Source organism: Rhincodon typus, chromosome 4 (genome assembly GCF_021869965.1).
Source record: "Rhincodon typus isolate 14 chromosome 4, sRhiTyp1.1, whole genome shotgun sequence".
Classification (NCBI taxonomy): domain Eukaryota; kingdom Metazoa; phylum Chordata; class Chondrichthyes; order Orectolobiformes; family Rhincodontidae; genus Rhincodon; species Rhincodon typus.
Genome location: NC_063335.1, coordinates 1,091,440 through 1,111,667, shown reverse-complemented (window position 1 = coordinate 1,111,667; position 20,228 = coordinate 1,091,440). Strand labels below are relative to the sequence as shown.

General features: G+C 42.5%; 1 protein-coding gene across 1 annotated transcript in view; it reads right to left on the bottom strand.

The window, feature by feature from the left end:
• Positions 1 to 20,228, bottom strand: part of LOC109916098 (fibrocystin-L-like) — a 209,492-nt gene that overhangs the window by 83,289 nt on the left and 105,975 nt on the right. The window contains exons 34-38 of the mRNA XM_048595603.1: positions 16,163 to 16,214; positions 14,632 to 14,873; positions 13,209 to 13,345; positions 3,772 to 4,323; positions 3,630 to 3,723 (exon numbers count right to left, since the gene is read on the bottom strand). Of these exons, the coding sequence (XP_048451560.1) occupies positions 3,630 to 3,723; positions 3,772 to 4,323; positions 13,209 to 13,345; positions 14,632 to 14,873; positions 16,163 to 16,214 (1,077 nt within the window). The remainder of the gene's footprint in view (positions 1 to 3,629; positions 3,724 to 3,771; positions 4,324 to 13,208; positions 13,346 to 14,631; positions 14,874 to 16,162; positions 16,215 to 20,228) is intronic.

Sequence of the window (20,228 nt, the reverse complement as noted above, 5' to 3'; positions counted from 1 at the left end):
GAATTTCTTCACCCAGAGGGTTGTTAATCTATGGAATTCCTTGCCCAATGAAGTAGTTGACGCTACTTCAGTAAACGCTTTTAAAAAAAAGTAGATTTTTTTTGAACAATAAAGGAATTAAGGGATACGGTGAGAACGCGGGTAAATGGATCTGAGTCCATGAAAGGATCAGCCATGATCTTATTGAATGGCGGAGCAGGCTCGAAGGGCCAGACGGCCTACTCCTGCTCCTAGTTCTTGGGTTCTTGTGTTCTTGTGCATTTACAGATCGTAATGCACTGCTACTTCTGAGTGTTAGTGGTGGAGGGACTGAGTGTTTGTGAATGTAGAGCCAATCAATCGGGCTGCTTTATCCTGGATGGTGTCAAGCTTGTGTGTTGTTGGAGCCACTCTGATCCAGGGAAGTGGAGTGAATTCCATCACACTCCTGATTTGTGCCTTGTAGATGGTGGACAGGCTTTGGGGAGTCAGGAGTTGAGTTGCTTGCTGCAGGATTCCGAGCCTCTGGCCTGCTTTTATAGTTACTATATTTATATGATAGCCCAGTCAGCTTCTAATCAATGGTAATACCCAGAATGTTGATAATGGGGATTCAGTGATGGTAACAAAATTAAATCTCAAGAGGTGATGATTAGTTTATCTCATTGTAGATGGTCAATGCCTGGTACTTGTCAGTCCACACCTAGATATTATTCGTGTCTTGCTACATTGTGGACATGGGATTGCTTCAGTATCTGAGGAGTTATGGATGGTGCTGAACATTGTGCAATCACCAGTAAATGTCCCCATTTTTGGTTTTATGATGAAGGGAAGGTAATTGATGAAGCAGTTGAAGATGGTTGGCCACAGGGCACTACCCTTAGGAACTCCTGCAGAGATGTCGTAGAACCAAAGTGATTGACCTCCAACAATGACAACGATCTGCCTTCACGACTACAGTGTGCAGTGAGTTTTCCCCTGATTTCCGTTGACTTTAGTTTTTCTAGAGCTCTTTAACACCACTCTTGGTCAAATACAGACTTGATGCTAAGAGTAGTCATTTTCACCTCCCCTCTGGAATTCAACTCTTTGGCCTATGTTTGAACCAAGGCTGTAATGAGGTCAGGAGCTGTGGCCTTGGCAGATCACAAACTTAGTGTCAGTGTGCAGCTTATAGCTGAGCATGTGCTGCTTGAGAGCACTCAAATAAAAGCAAAATACCACAAATGCTGGAAATCTGAAATAAAACAAGAAATATTTGAGAAACCCAGCAGGTCTGTCTGCATCTGTGGAGGAAGAAACAGAGATAATGTTGAATCCAGTATAAATCTTCTTCAGAACATCTTGGGAACACTGTTGATGACCCCTACCATCACTTTCTGGATGATAGAGTATTCTGATGGAACATTAATTAGCCAGGTTGGATTTGTCCTGCTTTTTGTGCAGAGGCCAATATTGTTGGGTAGATGCCAGTGTTGTAGATGAACTGGAACTGTTTGGCTAGTAGTGCAGCAAGTTCTGGAGCAAACATTTTCAGCTTAGAGGGAACATGTTTCTTAATATCACATGGAATGAACTGAATTGTTTGAAGACTGGTGTCTGTGATATTATGGATCTGCGGAGGATGCTGAAATGAATCATTCGCTTGGCATTTCTGGCTAAAAATAGTTGCAAATGATTTAGCCTCATCTTTTGCACCAGTTAGCTTGGCCCCGCTGTCATTGAGAATGGGGTATACTTATGGACATTCCTCCTCCAGAGAGTTGCTTAATTGTTCACCATCATTCTTTGAAGAGGTGACCAAACACGTGGATGAAGGTAGAGCAGTGGATGTGGTATACATGGATTTAAGTAAGGCGTTTGATAAGGTTCCCCATGGTAGGCTCATGCAGAAAGTAAGGAGGCATGGGATAGGGAGAAATGTGGCAGATTGAATTCAGAATTGGCTGACCCCTAGAAGACAACGGGTGGTAGTAGACGGAAAATATTCAACGTGCTTGGCCTGTACTGTTCTATGTTCTATGCACGATTGGATATGCAGGACTGCAGACCTATGATCTGATCCAAAGGGTATGGAATAGCTTTGCTTTGTCTATAATTTGCTGCTTATCATATTTGGCATGCAACAAAGGCATATTGTTTCACCAGGTTGGCACCTCATATTTAAGCATGCCTGGTGATACTCCTGATACGCCCATCTGCACTCTTCATTGAACCAGAGATGATTCCTTGTCTTGATTTTGTAAAGTAGGAGATTTGTTAGATCTGGAAGTTGCAGATTGTGTTGGAGTACCATTCTGCTGCTGATAATGGCCCAGAATGTTCTCTTAAAGCTGAAAGTGAAGAGGCAGGTGGATCTAACACACCTATCACTTCACCAGCAGATCACACTAAATGAATAACTCTGAAGTCTAATTACTGTTATGTATGTGAAACCATCTAATTGAACACAGTAAGATCCCACAATCAACAATGACACTAATAATGAAATAAATAATTTGTTTTAAATTGTCAGTTGAAGAGAATTCCCACATTTTCTCCAGACTGGCCATTGGACTCTCAACAAACAATGGACAGGGGTAACTTCAAAGTCTTATTGGATATAAAGCACTTGCAGCAGTCTCTCGGCGCTGACCCTCCGACAGTGCGGTGCCCCCTTGGTGCTGACTGTCTGACAGTGCGAATCTCCTCAGTCTTGACCTCCGACAGTACAGTGCTCCCTCAGTCCTGACTGTCTGACAATACTGCACTCCCTGATCACAATCCCTCCCGTACTGCAGTTTTATACCAAAACTCACCCTCTGACACATTGCACATTGGTACAATTATTTAAACACCAATGATGTAGTTTGCTTGGCAGGATCAACTGCCAGGGACCCGGGTACAATTTTAACTTCGAGCGACCGTGTGGAGTTTGCATATTCTCCCTGTGTCTGTGTGGGTTTCCTCTGGCTGTTCCAGTTTCCTCCCACAGTCCAAAGATGTGCAGCTTAGGTAGATTGGCCATATTAAATGTCGGGTGTCATGGGGACTGGGGCGGGGGTGGGTGGGGATGGTGATGGTGATGGTGATGGTGATGTGTGTGTGGAGGGGAAACCGGTCTGGGTAGGATGCTGTTCAAAATGGTCAGTGCTGACTCGATGAGCCAAATGACCTCCATTTGCAGAGTAGAGATCCTATGAACATGAAGTTATACTGATGAATAAAATTTCATCAAGAAAATAGAAAGCTGTGGGGTGACTGATAGATGTATTTAATGTCATAAAGTGACAGAGCCACACAGCATGGAAATAGACCCTTTGGTCTAACCAGGCCATACTGAACATAATCCCAAACTAAACTAGGCCTACGTGCCTGCTCCTGGCCCATATTCCTCCAAACCTTTCCTATTCATGTATTTTATAGGATAGCTATCGTAAAGATTTTTCTACCCATGGGTGAGGCTAGTACTAAAGGTCATTAATATGAGACAGTGATTAATTAATCCAATAGGGAATTCAGAAGAAATCTTATCCACTGATTTTGAAAATGTCTAATTTGTTACACAAAGTGGTTGAGGTGAATAGATATGCTACAGTCAAAGACAAGGAAGAGAGCATTAGAAGGGTATGCTGCTAGGGTGAGATGCAGAGGAATAGGAGGAAACTCACGAGCTGCATAAACACCAGCACGGGTCAGATGGGCCAAATGGCCTGCTTCTGTAGAGTGAATCTGACATAATTCCACCATTGCTGGCTCTTTCCGCTGTGACCATTGGAGTAAAGGGTTTAATCTACAAGTGTATTATGTCACCTCCCACGAGATCAGGGAGTTGCACTGACCCCCTTTCTGTGGGTGGTAAGTTTTGAAAATCCACAGCCCAAACCAGCCCTGGGAATGTACAGTGTTGTTTAAGAACTGACCGAGGGGTAAGTTGCGTGGGCAGACATCAGGTGTGTAGGAAGGTCCATCAGGGTGCTCCAGCAGACGATACCAGAAACCAAAGTGTGTACCCCCTGCAGCAACGTTGTGTCTGATTATATTCGAGGGATTGGTCACCCAGAATGCTGCAGGAGTAAGGTCATCATTGAGTAGGCTGGTACTTTGCTGCACCATGACTGCCAGGTTATACTGCAGCACATTGAGGATGGCATTGAACAAGGCAATGAAAAATGCTCCTCCCATGATGTTGTAGGCCACATTGCCCTCCACCAGGAGGTGGTGTGTACCATGGATAGTCACAGCCCTGTTAAAGGTCTGGTGTATTGCACAGCCTCTCACATACGACTCATATCTCAGGTCTCCCATAAGGTGCCAGTGGATTGGGTAGCGACCCAAACGGAAGGCTTGTCCTGCATAATATATCTAGGAAAACGAGAGAGCAGCTGCATTAGAAAGAAACAAAGGAAACATTTGCATTTTTCTTGTAACTTTGGATGATTGAGAGGTTGTGAATGGCAACTATTAAAATGAAAGCTCTGTATTCTTTACAAACAGTAACTTGTTTATACAGGGATAACAAGGTGTAGAGCTGGATGAACACAGCATCAGAGGAGCAGGAAAGCTGACATTTCGGGTAGAGACATGGTAAATTCACAGTTTGTGTCATGCAGTGGGTATCATCCCTGCCTTTGGGTTAGAAACTCCAGGTTCAAACTCTACTCCAAGACTTGATGGCCAGAGAAATTCATAACATGGTCAAAACGTTTGAGTATTAACTTGGAGTTATATCATAGAGTCATATAGCACAGAAACAGGCCCTTCTGTCCAACTCGTCCACAACGATCTGGCATCCCAATCTGACGCAGTCCCATTTGCCAGCATTTGGCCCATATCTGTCTAAACCCTTCCTATTCAAATACCCATCTAGGTGCCTTTCAAATGTAATTGTACCCACCTCCAGCACTCCCTCTGGGAGCTTGTTCCTTCTAGAATGGCAGGTGGTAAGAGAGATAAACTCCTGGTCGACCATGCTAGATGTGAAGAGGCACCACTCAAGCTGTTGCCTTTGCTTCAGTCTATTCCAGAAAAAAGTGAGGCTGGAATTTGAGGAGTGGCAATCAAGTGGGTGTAGATTGCCAGTCTGACCCTTCCTTTTTGTGAAAGGGGAGAGTTTTCCATTTCTGACAGGAGTTTCTGATCAGGGATTCTTCAGAATTGTGGAGCTGTACTTCCATTCTGTAGTACTAGCGGCTGTTGAGGGGGTTTGGTGGGTGGTGGGGGGGGGGGGGGGACATGTTAAACATGCCCCCGAATCACAGCAGTCAGCTGACATTTAAAAGGATCCAAAAATCACAGGCTGTCATGTTGACAGCTGCTGTCAAATACTAAGTATGTAAGGTATGTTTCAATTTAGATACCAGATGGAAAGAAGGGGCGGGGGGGGGGGGGGGTGGTGCCAGCTGGTAGAGTGGCAGGTAACTAATGTGTCAGATGGGTAGGAGTTAGGCTGCCAGGGAGTGGATCAGTAGGAACCCAGGTGGGTGGGAATTGGTTGCCAGGGGCAAGGGTACCATATAGGTAAGATATAAGGTAGTGTGTACAGTACCAGGTGTGTAGGGTACCAGTTTGCAAAGTGGCAAAGGGGCCAAGTAAATAATGGAGTATTTAGGGTAGGTCAGGGTGGGTACACAAAAAAAAAATAAAATCAGGCCCAGAGGGAGTTGGGAGAAGGTGGGTATCCATTCAAGGGATCGTTATGGACCAGACCAAACCCCCTCAAAATATATCAAAGAAATAACCTTGGTCCTAATTTTTATCTTATTTAAAGGCAAGTGTAAGGCACTGTGTTCCAAACATCATGTGATTGGTCAAACTACTACGGTTTAAGCAAAATACACTTTATTCATATACCACGGTTAAAATACAAACAAAAGAAAGAAGATTTGGCATAACTTTAACTCTATAAAATAAGAGCTTAAAACTCTATTAATAAAAGCATTATTTAACTAGTACTCATCAACTGTTCCATTATAGGAGCATCCCATAATACACACTTGGCAAAGGCAAATTCAGCAAAACAGATTTCCCTCACTTACTGTCCCTTCCAGTCCAGGAGAAAGGAACACCGACAGAATGAATCTAGTAGCAGAGAGACAGAACTCAAGCTTTTTGCAGCAACAGAGAGAGCAATATCTAACAGCTTCAATTCCAAAAATGCCAACTTCAACAACTGAAAGCAAAAACTAAAACCCTGGGTCTGTGTGAGCACATGTGGCACCAGCAGAAGCAGTAATAAGTAGGCAGAAAACTGAAAGAATGGCGATTGCTGGAAATCTGAAACAAAAACAGAAATTTCTGGAAAATCTCAGCAGGTCTAGCAGCATCTGAAGAGAGAAATCAAAGTTAACCTCACAGATCCAGTGACTAGCCACAGAAATATACAGCACTGAAACAGACACTTCAGTCCAACTCGCCCACGCTGACCAGATATCCTAAATTAATCTAGTCCCATTTGCCAGCATTTGGCCCATATCCCTCTAAACCCTTCTTATTCATATACCCATCCTGATGCCTTTTAGAGGTTGTAATTGTACCAGCCTCCACCACTTCCTCTGCTAGCTTGTTCCATACACACACTACCACACTGTGAAAAAAGGTGCCCCTTAGGTCCCTTTTATATCTTTCCCCTCTCACCCTGAATCTATGCACTCTTGTTTTACCCCACTCTGGGGAAAAGATCTTGCCTATTCACCCTATTCATGCCCCTCATGATTTTATAAACTTCTATAAGGTCACCCCTCAGCCTCCAATGCTCCAGGGAAAATAGCCCCAGCCTATTCAGCCTTCCCTATAGCTCAAACCCTCCAACCCTGGCAACATCCTTGTAAATCTTTTCTGAACCCTTTCAAGTTACACAACATCCTTCCTTTAGCAGGAAAACCAGAAATGCATACAGTATTTCAAAAGTGGCCTAACCAGTGTACTGTACAGCCGCAACATGACCTCCTATACTCAACACACTGACCAATAAAGACAAGCATACCAAACGCTGCCTTCACTATCCTGTCTACCTGCAACTCCACTTTTAAGGAACTATGAACCTGAACTCCAAGGTCTCTTTGTTCAGTAACACTCCCCAGGAACTTACCATTAAGTGTATAAGTCCTGCCCTGATTTGCCTTCCCAAAATGCAGCACCTCACATTTATCTAAATTAAACTCCATCTGCCATTCCTCGGCCCATTGGCCCATCTGATCAAGGTCCCTTCGTACTCTGATGTAACCTTCTTCGCTGTCCACTACATCGCCAATGTTGGCGTCATCTGCAAACTTACTAATCATACCTCCTATGTTCACATCCAAATCATTTATATAAATGACAAAATGCAGTGGACCCAGCACCGTTCCTTGTGGCACACCACTAGTCACAGGCCTCCAGTCTGAAAAGCAACTGTCCCCCACCACACACTGTCTTCTGTGTTTGAGCCAGTTCTGTATCCAAATGGCTAGTTCTCCCTGTATTCCATGTGATCTAACCTTGCTAACCAATCTACCATGAGGAACCTTGTCAAATGTCTTACTGAAGTCCTGACTTTGCTTCAAAACTGATGGCGAATCCACCCAGGATCACTTGTATCTCCATGATGTTCAATGTTCCTCAGATAGCTGTCCTCGCCACATCCCGAGATCACACTCAGTGCCATGCGTCACCATGTACACACTCCTGACCTCTCTCTCCATCAACACCGCCTCACACTGGCTCAGAGCTGCCCTACACCCCATTCCACTTCATTGTCCAGCTCATTCAACATTCTAACCAACATTTTCTTTTCCTTTCATGTGTTAAGGAACACAAGATGCAACAACTCAGATACCCTTGCCTCTCTGGAACATTCCTACCCTAAATCTTCCCTTTGACTCCATTCCCTCTCCCAACCCCTACCTTGTGTAGTGTATTTACTATCATGTCTGACCTTCCACTCTTGGATGCTGAACATTCTGTACACAGCAAAGGTCTCAGTTTTATCCTTCCGAGACCCCACCTCAATGAATTTTGGGTTCAACGTCATGTTGCACTCTTCTTCCATCACCTTTGCCTCTGTGTCCATTTAAATGGACAAAAGCCTTCCTCGCATCCCACAGACCCATTCACCCACCTCCAAAACTCTCCCCCCAACTAGACCCCTCCCTGGTCTTTTCCCTGCACTCAACCTGTTCTTCGAGAACTACTGAAGTGACATTAGTCGCCTCAGTTTATCTGTCCTCCTTATCCACTCCAACCTGTCTCCCTCTGAACTGACTGTACTCCATGCTCTCAGATCCAATGCTGACTTTGTAATTAAGCCTGCTGTTGTTGTCTGGCAGACTGATCTTTACACTGCAGGGGCTGAGTGCCAGCTCTCAGATACCTCCTCCAATCTCCCCTTGAGCCATGACCCCACAGTAACACATCAGGCCATGGTGTCCACAACAGTCACTAACTCATTTCATCCAGTGGCTGTCCCCACCACCACCTCAAAGGCTCAGTCTCCCAAACCCACACAGCCCGCTTTTATCTCCTTCCCAAAAATCAACAGACAGGACAGCCTGACCCACAAAACTCAGCTCTTCTTACCTCGACTCAATTCTTTCACCCCTTGTCCAATCCTTTCCTACTTACGCCCACGATTTCTCTAACGCTTCACACCAGTCTCAGAATTTCCAGTTTACAGGCTCCAGTTGCCTCCTCTTTACCATGGACATGCAATTCCTTTACACACCCACCCTGCTTTAGGATGGTCGCAGGGCTCTCCGCTTCTTCCTGGAAAACAAAGTCTGATCCGTCCCCATCAACCACCACCGTCCTCCACCTGGACGATCTCGTCCTCACTCTGAATAACTTATCTTTTAACTCCTCTCACTTCCTTCAGGTTAAGTGGGTGGCCATGGGTACCCACATGGGCTGCAGTTATCAGTGTCTCTTTGTGGGGTATGTGGAATATTCTTAGTTCTAATCCTATGCTGTTCCCCCATCCACAACTCCTTCTCCACCCCTGAGGGGGTTGAGTGTGTAAAGGGATTGCATGTCCATGGTAAAGAGGAGGCAGCTGGAGCCCACAAACTGGAAATTCTGAAGCTGATGTAACACATCAGGGGAAATCGCAGATGTAAGTGGGAAGGGACTGGACAAAAGGAGAAAAAAAAACCGAGTAGAGGTAGGAAGAGATGAGTTGTGGGACAGCACCAGGCAGAAACTATGGGTCTGCCCAGAAAGTCCTTTTAGTCAACTGTGGCAATTTATATCAATGACATCATCGGTGCTGCTTCCCTCTCTCATCCAGAATTGGAAACGTTTATCTATTTTGCTTCCAAATTCAGCCCGCTCTCACTTCCACCTGGTCCATCTCTGACTCCTCCCTTCCTCGACATCTGTTTCCATTTCTGGGAATAGGCTGTTTACCAATATCCACTGTAAACCAACCAACTCCCACACAGTTACCTTGACTATGCATCCTCACACCCTACTTCCTGTAAATACTCCATTCCATTCTCCCAGTTCCTCTGCCTCTGTTGCATCTTTTTTGAAGATGCCAACTTCGACAAGGGGGCCTCCAAAATATCCACCTTCTTCCTCAACTGAGGATTCCCCAGCTCTGTTGTCGACAGGACCCTCTGTGGGTCTGACCCATCTCCTGCAATTCCGCCCTCACCCCTTCTCTTCCCTCCCGCAACAGCGATAGGTCTCCTTTGTCTTCATCTATCATCTCACCCACATCCACATCCAGAGGAATGTTAGCCGCCATTTCTGTCACGTCCAGGGGGATGCCAGCACCAGACACATACTCCACCCCCATGTCTGCCTTCCGCAAGGAACACTCCTTCCAGGAGGTGCTGGCCCAATTCTCCTCCAATTTCAAAACGCTCCCATCGCCTCACAGCACACTCCCCTGCAAGTTGAAGGAGGTGTAACATCTGCCTGTTTACTTCCTTCCTCCTCACCATTCAAAACACCAAACATCTTCCCAGTGAAGCAGTGCTTTACCAGCACCTCATGCAATCTGGTCTACTCTATTTGCTGCTCACAATGTGTTCGCCTTTACATTGGAGAAACTGGGTGGCCACTTTGCAGAATACCTATGTTCTGTATGCAAACATGACCCTTAGCTTCCAGTTGTTTGCCACTTCAATACACCACCATGTTCTCTGGCCAGCATCTCTGCCTCAGGCTTGCTGCAGTGCTCCAATGGAGCTCAAAGCAAACTGGAAGAACAGTACCTTATTTTCTGCTTGGGAACCCTGCAGCCTTCTGGACTTAATATCGAGTTGAACAGTTGTAAGGTGTGGGCACCTTTCCCCATGCTTGCCCCCATTCCCACAAACCAGGCTTTGACATCACATTGGCTGCCACCACACACACTACCCATTGTCAGCCAATAATAATCCCCATAAATAACTATTCATTCCTCCAGATTGACTTTAACTGCTCCTTTGTCTGTCCAACTGGTTCTCTCTCTCTTTCAGCTCTATCTCCACTTATCTTTTACTCTCTCCCCTCTTCCCATCCCATCTTCTGTATGAAAACCATCCTTTTCTGAGCTACCATCAGTTTGAAGAAGGGGCAGGGTCACTGGACCCGAAACGTTAACTGATTTCTCTCCACAGATGTTGCCAGACTTACGGAGCTTTTCCAGTAACTTCTGTTTCTGTTTCAGTGGTAAGGCTTCACTAAAGTCTTGTTAAAGCGATTTTAAATTTATGACTGAGTTTTGTTCTTGGCAGTGACGTTGACAAGAAACACAACTAAGGTAATTGGAGATATTTGGGACTGTGTCGTTATATTTCCTGGAGCTGATATGTTTACTATTTGAAGACTGGGTCCATATAATTGAACACAGGATGCCAGGTCTGTCAGTATGAAATGGAATGTGTGTCTGGAGGAGGTTGAAGCCTAGATTTACAGCTGTGCTTGTTCCTTGATGAGGCTTTGATGATGCAGAAAGCTCAGTAATGGGCCTCATTGCTAGTTCTTTGGTGAGTGAGACTTTCAAGATGTTGCCTGATAGAACAGTAAAGGCACATTATGAATGTGGAGTGTAAGGTTTTTGAAGGACTATAATGAGGCGATGCCAAAAGCCACATTCCAAAGACAGCTTTCTGTCAGTTGAGGCAGGAGTTTTGAAACATAACAGGCAACTTGATAGAAACTGGCAATATTCTGTTGGACCTTGATAAGAGTTTTGATTTGATTTGATTTATTATTGTCACATGTACCTAAGGACAGTGAAAAGTTTTGTGATGCATGCAGTATAAAGACACAAAGATCATAGGGTGATTGAACAGAGAGAGGAATACAAAGTTATGGCTGCAAAGGTGTACAAAGAGCAAGGTTAACATTAGATTTGAAATTTGAGAGGTCCACTCAGAAGTCTAATAACAGAAGTGAAGAAGCCGTTCTTGAATCTCTTGGTACATGTTTAAGCTTTTTGTATCTTCTGCCTGAAGGAAGATGTTGGATGAGATTATAACTGGGGTGGGAAGGGCCTTTGATGATGTTGGCTTCCTTTCTGAGGCAGTGAGAAGTGTAAATGGAGTGGACAGAGGTTGGTTTGTGAGATGCTCTGGGCTGTGTTCACAACTTTCTGTAGTTTCTTACGGTCCTGGGCAGAGCAGTTCCCATACCAAGTCGTGATGCATCCAGATATAGATGCACCATAGAAAGCATTCTAAAGGTTGGTGAGGGTCCTTATGGACATGCTGAATTTCCTTGATAAGAGTGGATTTGGAAAGGCTGTTTCTGTTTGTCAGAAAATATCAAATGAAGAGTCACTGCTTAAAAGCACGGTGGGGGGCCCATTCAAGGCAGAGGTAAGAAATTTTTTTCTCCCAGCAGATCCTGAGTCTTTAAAACTCTCTTCCTCAAAAAAAAAGTCATGGGAGCAGAGTCCTTGAATATTTTTATAATGAAAAGGGATTCTTAATAAAGGAGTGAGTGAAAAGCCATCGGGATAGTCAGGAATGTGGAGTAATTAGATCAGCCATAATTTTAAGAGAATGGGAAAGCAAGCTCAGCAGACAGATGGCTTGTTCCTGCTCCTAATTTATTTTTTCATATAAAATTTGTTTAAATGTTCCACATCTCTTCAGTGTATCCAATGCTATAAAAAGGAGGAGGTGTGGCTTGGCTTCCCCTGCAGGTCCTACTCTCCAAAAGGTATGCTGCACATACCAAGGCCTTCAGCATTGGAGGTTGGACCTAGAATGGTGGGAAACAGGTCTTGGGTTTAAAAAGTAGCCATCATGGTCAACCAGACTGCTCTTGGAAGAGTCAGGCTGATATTGATGCACTGAACTTACCGGATACTCAGAACTTAAGAAATTAATTCAATCAATAAGTTAGAGAAATAATGATTTGTTAAATTTTTTTCTAAAGTTTATTACCATATTTTATTAAGGGAAGGAGTGTAATCTACAAACGCTAAGCAGAAATATCACGTACATGAGTTTGATTGTTAAGGGAGGGATGTCATGAATGATAGCTGATTGTGCGCTTGAGTATCAGATACAATAATTTTAATTATGAGAAACCGGAAGAAAGAAAGAAAGAAAGAACTTTGTACTAGCTTTAGAACTAGACAGAAGAAGTCCCCATTAAAAGATTCATTAGATATTTGTTAGAAGTAAATTTCTGACTGCATGTTGTTCTCTTAGCCTGAGATGTGACAATAGTGAACAAATTTAGTTTTCAAAGTGGGATTAATAAATATCTATTATTAAATGAAACAGCCAGTAATATATTCAAACAGCTTTTTCTCTGTTTCTACACACTGCTATTTATCAAAAGAACTACTGAATTCATTCTTAATTTATTTGGTCTACATATAGAAAGCAAAATGTGTTAAGTCAAAATCCATGTCACACCTCAGCACAACCAGCTAACCTAGAAGCTTGCGAATCATGAACTGTCTCTAAGATGCACAAATACTGACAACCTGTAACTTGCATTCTCAAAGGATGAATCCACAAAGTATACATGAAATTGTTTTCCATTTAATGTACAGCACAAAGCACGTGTTGGAGTGAAAAACGTTAGCGATTTTGTCAATGTGACTAAGAAACATGCCCATTATTTACATCATAGCAGCAAGTGTTTCAAAAGATTTCAGCTGATTCTCTTTCTTCCAGATTCCCATTATTCTCCAAGATCACTTTGGTAACTCTTGCTTTGTCACCTCTGTCTGCACTGAGCTCTCTCACTCTCCCTATGCCACTTACATTTCCTGCAGCCTAAAGTCAGGTAGCTAAGCCGAGAGATTGGAGAGAAGAAGTTACCTCAACATATTCAAGTCTCCCCACTACAAGATCCTTGCTGGGCTGTGGATTGTGGAACATAATGCAGCCTCCAAACTGGTCGCTCCCGATTTCTTCATCAAAACGTCCCTGGAAACAAGTCTGTGTTGCAAATTCACCTGTAGACAAAGGAAATTGCAGCTGAAAAATTAAAAATGTGTCATTGGAAACCTGTGCACGTTTACGTGCTAATTGCAGTCAGTTTCATTTGAACACTTTTCAATTACAATTAATCCTTAGGGAAGGTAATTCTTAACAAGGCCAATATTTGTAGCCCATTCTTAATTGCCCCTGATAAAGGTGGTGGAGAGCTGCCTCAAGTGAATTGAAGGCAAGCCCACAGTGATGCTAAGGGAGGGAGTTCCAGATTTTGATCCAGCCATAGTAAAGCAAGTGGGATGTAGTTCCATGTGGCAGCAGCACATGTCAGTGCTACGAGTTGGCACAAAGTTGGTTATATGAGTCTACCCTATGCCTTCAGGGACAGCCAGCAAAGGGCCCTATCTCCAAGCTTGATAGCAGCTGTAATACTTTCAAATTAAAGCAAAATGCAGCAGATTCTGTTTTTATTTCAGATTTAAAAGTGCTGGAGAAACTCAGCAGATCTGGCAGCATCTATGGAGAGAGAAACAGGTTAATGTTTTGAGTCCAATATGACTTTTCTTCAGAACACAATGTTTTCAAAGATGCTCTTTAAAAGAGGAATGATGGGCTAACTACTGGTTTCGGAGGAACGTTGCTAAGGACCGAAGCTGGAATTGGTTTCCGTTTCCCACCAACAACTTTTCTCTCCAGAGATCAGCATTGCAAAGTTTTTAGTAAAATGTCGAATTACTACTAGCTCCAAATGGGAACAAAACCTTTTTCAGAACCGGGGCCATTGAACCCAAATGTTAATTCTTTTTCTCTTTCCACATATGTTACTTGACCTGCTGAGTTTCTCCAGCAATTTGTTTTGTTGCAGATTTACAGTATCCACAGTCCTTTGTTCTATTTTGACCATAAAGGAAGTGGCTTGTTTGTAACAGACAGCCACGAGAGGGCAGCGTGCAATAAGAAGTAACCTGAAGGTGGCCCTATAGATTCCTATCAGCCAGAAATTGATGGGCTCATGGAGTGGGGGGCATTGGGTGAAAACGATGTTGAGGGATACAGTCTCACCCCCAAGTAAGATGGAATGTGGGGAGGTAGGATGAGTAGTCAGTGGCTGTGTGCAGGATGAAAGGAGCTGACATGAGGTGGTGATACAGGACATGCAGAAGTTTCTAATAGCTGAGCCACTCCTCTTCACCACATTTGGCCTGAGACATTGTGAGTGACCCAATTCATAGTCCCTGCTGTCAATGTACATTAAAACAGCTTTACGAATTTGGATAACCAATGGCTAATGAACAGTTAGCCTTACCTGTGTCAAATCCATCAGGACATGCTTCGATTTGATCATTCCACTCGATATGATTTGAGCCTCGGATAACGATATTGCGAGTCAGTAAACCCACCTCTGCTCTGGCTTCAAACACAATGCCATCAGGCAGGGGGATTGATACCCCCAGGTGCTGATAGGTGAGTGGCTCAGTAAGGTTCAGGATCCGTCCATCATCTGAGACAGCATCTATAATCCTGTCCTCATTTTCTCTCTGGCTGTGCCTACAAAATTAAAGAAAATATTTGAAAGCAAAGCCCAAAGAGCTAAGGATGCCCAAGATCATGGACAGAATGATACACCCATATTGCAAGGGAATGGAATTAATTATATTTCCACTGTATCAATGTAGAAGATGATAATATAAAAGATGTATTGTAAGGTAGAGTTTAGGCAGATTAAATGTAGTAAAAATGTTTTCAATTACTTTGGCAACCAGAAAGACAGATTTAAGGTGACTGGAAAACAACATGGAAGTAACATGAAGCCTTTTTTTTAAAATACACAAGGTGCTAAGGCCTGAAATGTGCTACCTGAAAAACTCAACAGTAACTTCCAGAAGGTCATTGAATAAACATATTGAAAAAAACATTGTTGGGATATGGAGACAGGCAGGATCTGGTACAGGCTTAATGAGCCAGATGGTCACTGTCTAGGATTATATGACAATTTAACCTTATGTAACAAATAAACGTAATTTAACCTCATGTGACAAACTTGAATTTAACATAACTCAGGAACAGAAACAGCTGTGTTGTCAGGTTATGTTGAAAGTCTGCAAAATTTCATTTCTATATCACTTTTCACAAAACTCCAGGTCATCCAGGAACTAAATATACCAGGCTACAATGTTTACAGGACTAATAGGAAAAATGGCAGAGGGGTGGAGTAGCCTTTTGACTGGAAACAAAATTGCTTCAGTGCTGAGGGAGGATATAATGAGGGGAAAGCGATCAGTGGAGACCATATGGGTGGCACTGAGGAACAGGAAAGAATCTAAAACTGTAATAGGTGTTGTGTACAGACCCTCAGGTAGTAGCTCTGAAGTGCTAGGTTGTATAAATATGGAAATTAGGCAAGTGGGTAGCAAAGACAGTGTGGCATTGATGGGGGAATTTTAACTTTGAGATTGGGAAAGGCAGACAAGCACCAGTCAGAAAGATAGTGAATTTCTGGAGTGTGTCCAGGACACTTTTCTACAGGAATATATCCTGAATGTAACACAGGTCAAGTGATATTGGATTTAGTAGTGAGTGATGAGCCAGATTTAATTAATAACTTAATTATGCATGAACGTTTATCAAATAATGATCACAGCACAATCAACTCCAATGCAGTATTTGACAGCAAAAAGCATTAATAAGCTTCTACAGTTTTAAGTGAAGTCAACTCTATTAAGACAAGACAGAGGCTGTTTACAGTAAACTGGGAAAGCTACTACTGTGTAAAACAACTGAAGAACAGCAGAGGATGTTTAAAGAAACATTCAACATAATACAAATTGAGTTTATACCCATGAGAAGGAAAAGCTGCACTTGCGCAGGAAGAAAAACAGCCATGGACAACTAAAGGGATAAGAGTCAGCATAAAGCTAAAAAAGAAAGGACTTACAACAATTTTAAAAAAAAAGCACATATTCTGCAGAATGTTAAAGATATAAAGACCAGCAAAGGGCCACAAAAGCAGTTTATAAGAGCTACAAAAAAGGGATTACGAAAGGAAATTTGCCAGGGACATCAAAATCAATATGAAGAAATTTTCTAGTTATATCCAGGGAAAGCCAATGGTTTGGAGCAATGTCAGCCCACTAAAGACTGGAAGGGAGGATATTGTCAATGACTATGGGTTAATGGCAGAGATGTTGGAGGATAGACTTGCTGAAACTCCGGAGGAATGTAATAGCCAATCAGGGAGAGGGACTGAATAAAATTAACACAAGTAAAACATTGGTAATAAGGAAATGAACAGAATTAAAGTGACAAATCTCCAGGACCTGATGGTTTCCATATATGGATATTAAAAGATGTAAGGGAGCAAATTGTAGCCATCTGAACTATAATCTTTAGAGTGTCCTAGATACAGGAGTCATCCCTCTTATTTACAAAGTTGTATATCTCTCTGCTTTTTAAGGACAGTGAAAGAGGAAAGCCAGGGAATTAAAGACCAGTTAGCTTAACGTCTGTGGTGGGGAAATTGTTGGAGTCTATAATCAAAGATCGGTAACCAAACACTGGAAACTTTTCACTTAAACCAGGGAGATTCAGAAAGGATTCATGTAGGCAGGTCATGCCTGACAAACCTCATTAAAATTATTTTTTGAAGAAATAAACGAAGATAGTGGAGAGGGGAATGACTGTGGATGTTGCATACCTGGAATTCCAGAGGCATTTGATAAAGCCCTATGCAGGAAACTGTTAACTTATGGAGACTCCCATGGAACGGACAGCAAATTACTGACATTGTTGGGAAATTGATTGAGTGGCAGGTGGCAGAAAGTAGGGATAATGGGGAGGTACTCATATTGGCAGATGTGACCAGTGGTGTTCCACAAGGATGTGTGTGTTAGGGCCTCAATTATTCACATTATTTATTAACAACTTGGATAATGGAATAGAAAGTGATATATCCAAATTCTCTGATGACACAAAATTGGGTTGCATTGTAGGCAGTGTAGATGATAGCATTAAATTAAAAGGGATGGGTGAATAAGTGAATGGGCAAAATTGAGAGTTTAATGTAAGCTAGTGTGAGGTTACCCATTTTGGACTGAAAAAGGATAGATTAGGATACTTTCCAGATGGTATGAAGTAAATACAGTGTGTGCCCAAACAGATGGGGTTCCAGGTGCATAAACCTTTAAAAAGGTCACAGACAGGTGCAGAAAACTACTGGCCTTTATATCTAGAGGACTGGAGTACAAGGAAACAAGGTTACGCTCCAGTTATATAAAACTCTGGTTGACCCCATTTTGAGTACTTTGAGCAGATCTGGGTACCATACCTTAGGAAGAATATATTGGCCTCAGAGGGAGTGCAACATAGGTTTACAAGGATGATACCTGGACTTCAGAGGTTAAGCTATGGGGAGAGATTATTTAAATTAGATCTGTTTCCTCTAGAATTTAGAAGATTAAAAACTGATCTGATCAATGCTCAAGATATTAACAGAGAGAAAAATAAACAGGATAGATAAAGACAAGCTATTTGCATGGGTTGGGGGTTCTGGAAATACAGGCATTAGTCTGAGAATTAGGGCCAGACCTTTCAGGAGAGATGTGAGGAACCACTTCTACACACAAAAGGGTAGTAAGATTTGGAACTCTTCCACAAAACGACAGTATATGCTGGATCCATTGGTAATTTTAAATCTGAGAAAGATCATTTTTGTTAAACAAATGTATTGTGGGATTTGGGCCAAAGGCAGCTATATGGAATTAGACCATTGATCACTCAAGACCTCAAATGGCAGAACAGGCTCAAGGAGCTGAATGGCCTACTCCTGTTCCAATGTTCCTACCCTAAAATGCTTTTCAATGAAGTATCTTTGAAATGTTCTCACTGTTGCACTGTAGGAAGCACAGCAGCCAATTCAGGGTCAGAAAGCTCGCACAAATGTCAATGAAATAAAATAATTCCATTTGACTTCTCAATTACTTGTTGCACTTGTCCAGCAAGTTCTTCTGTATTTTTTTATTTCAGATTTCCAGCACCCACAGTTCTTTGTTTTATTTCGTTTTACCACACTGATACTATCTTTTATTTACATAGCTCCACCACCTCTGTTTTCTTTTTGCCAGTTCTTCCAAAATGTCAAATAAACATGAATATGGGTTTATGGTTTTAGTCACCGTGCAATCCCATCTCTGTGATCGCTGCAAAGTCATATTCATTTACTTCTACTTATGCTGTCAATAAATCTATTGTGAACCAACTCCCTCCCCCACCCCCATAACTGACCATGCTGTGTTTACATTATACTGCTTCATAAAGGGTAACCTCCCTCCATTTCATGTCTTTGATGTGACTATCCTGATTTTATTTTACCTCTTGTTTATTATCTTCGAAGTGGCACTGACAGTATAGAACTTGTGTGCTAATGCTTTACTGTACCACCCATGTATTTTCAAATTAATAAAAAAGTTAAACTAGTTGGTATAAAACTAAAACTAGCTTGAAATCCTATGTTAGTCAATCAGCACATCCACATCAAAGACTGATTATCTAATGAGCCTTCATTTGTACTGAGACAGGGAGCTGCTTAGTAAGTTGTATATCCTATTGGCACGTAAGTAATTGGCTGTGGTAGACAAACACGATGCTTAATAAGCATCACATCTGAAGTTACACACCGTAAGTGGAGATAAGCAACACAGCTCTTAAAGAGTCTTTTGTCTGAATAAAAATCTTGGTGTTGATGAGGGCAGAGGATGAGCAAACTGATCAAAGCACCATGGTACAGAGTGTCATTCAAGTGAGAAGAGAAAAGAGAAATATGATAGTATTAGGAGATAGCACAGTTAGGGGAATCAATACTGTTCTCTGCAGCAAAGATAGACTTCCAAAGGCTGCGTGGACTACCTGCTGCTGAAGTTCAGGACATCTCTTTGGGCTAGCCAGCAACTTGGGATTGGGTGGGCAGGGTAAGAATCCAGTTTTCATGGTCCAGGTAGGAACCAACAACATAGGTAGCACTGGGGAAGAGGTAATGCTGAGGGATTATGAACAGTTTGAGCTAAATTAGAAAGCCAAACCACAAAGGTAATTATCCCCAGATTCCTACTTGAGCTACATGCAAATTGACTGAATGTAAATAAGATGACAGAGGGAAATGTGTGGCTCAAAGACTGATGTGGGAAAAATGGGCTCTGATACATGGGGCACTGACACCAACAATGGGGGCAGGGAGAACTGTTCAACTTGATTAGGCTGCATTTGTGCCAGGCTGGGATTAGTGCCATGGTAAATTGTGTAACTAGGGTTATAGATAGGGTTTTAAGCTAATTAATGGGATGGGGATGGGGATGGGGATGGGGATGGAGTTTGTTCACAATAGATTTATTGACAGCATAAGTAGAAGTAAATGAATATGACTTTGTAGTGATTTCAGAGATGGGATTGCACGGTGACTAAAACCATAAACCCATATTCATGTTTATTCGACATTTTGGAAGAACTGGCAAAAAGAAAACAGAGGTGGTGGAGCTTTGTAAATAAAAGATAGTATCAGTGTGGTAAAACAAAATAAAACAAAGAACTGTGGGTGCTGGAAATCCGAAATAAAAAATACAGAACTTGCTGGACAGGTGCAACAAGTAATTGGGAAGTCAAATGGAATTTTAGCTTTTTGAAAAAGGGGGTCAGGGAAGTCTTGTTACATCTGTACAGGGTGTTGGTGAAGCTACACCTTGGCAATGGAGGCAGTTCAAAAGAGATTCACTCAGCTGATGCCTGGGATGAACAACAGTTAAAAGAATGAGGGTGATAGAACATAGAACATAGAACATAGAACATTACAGCGCAGTACAGGCCCTTTGGCCCTCGATGTTGCGCCGACCTGTGAAACCAATCTGAAGCCCATCT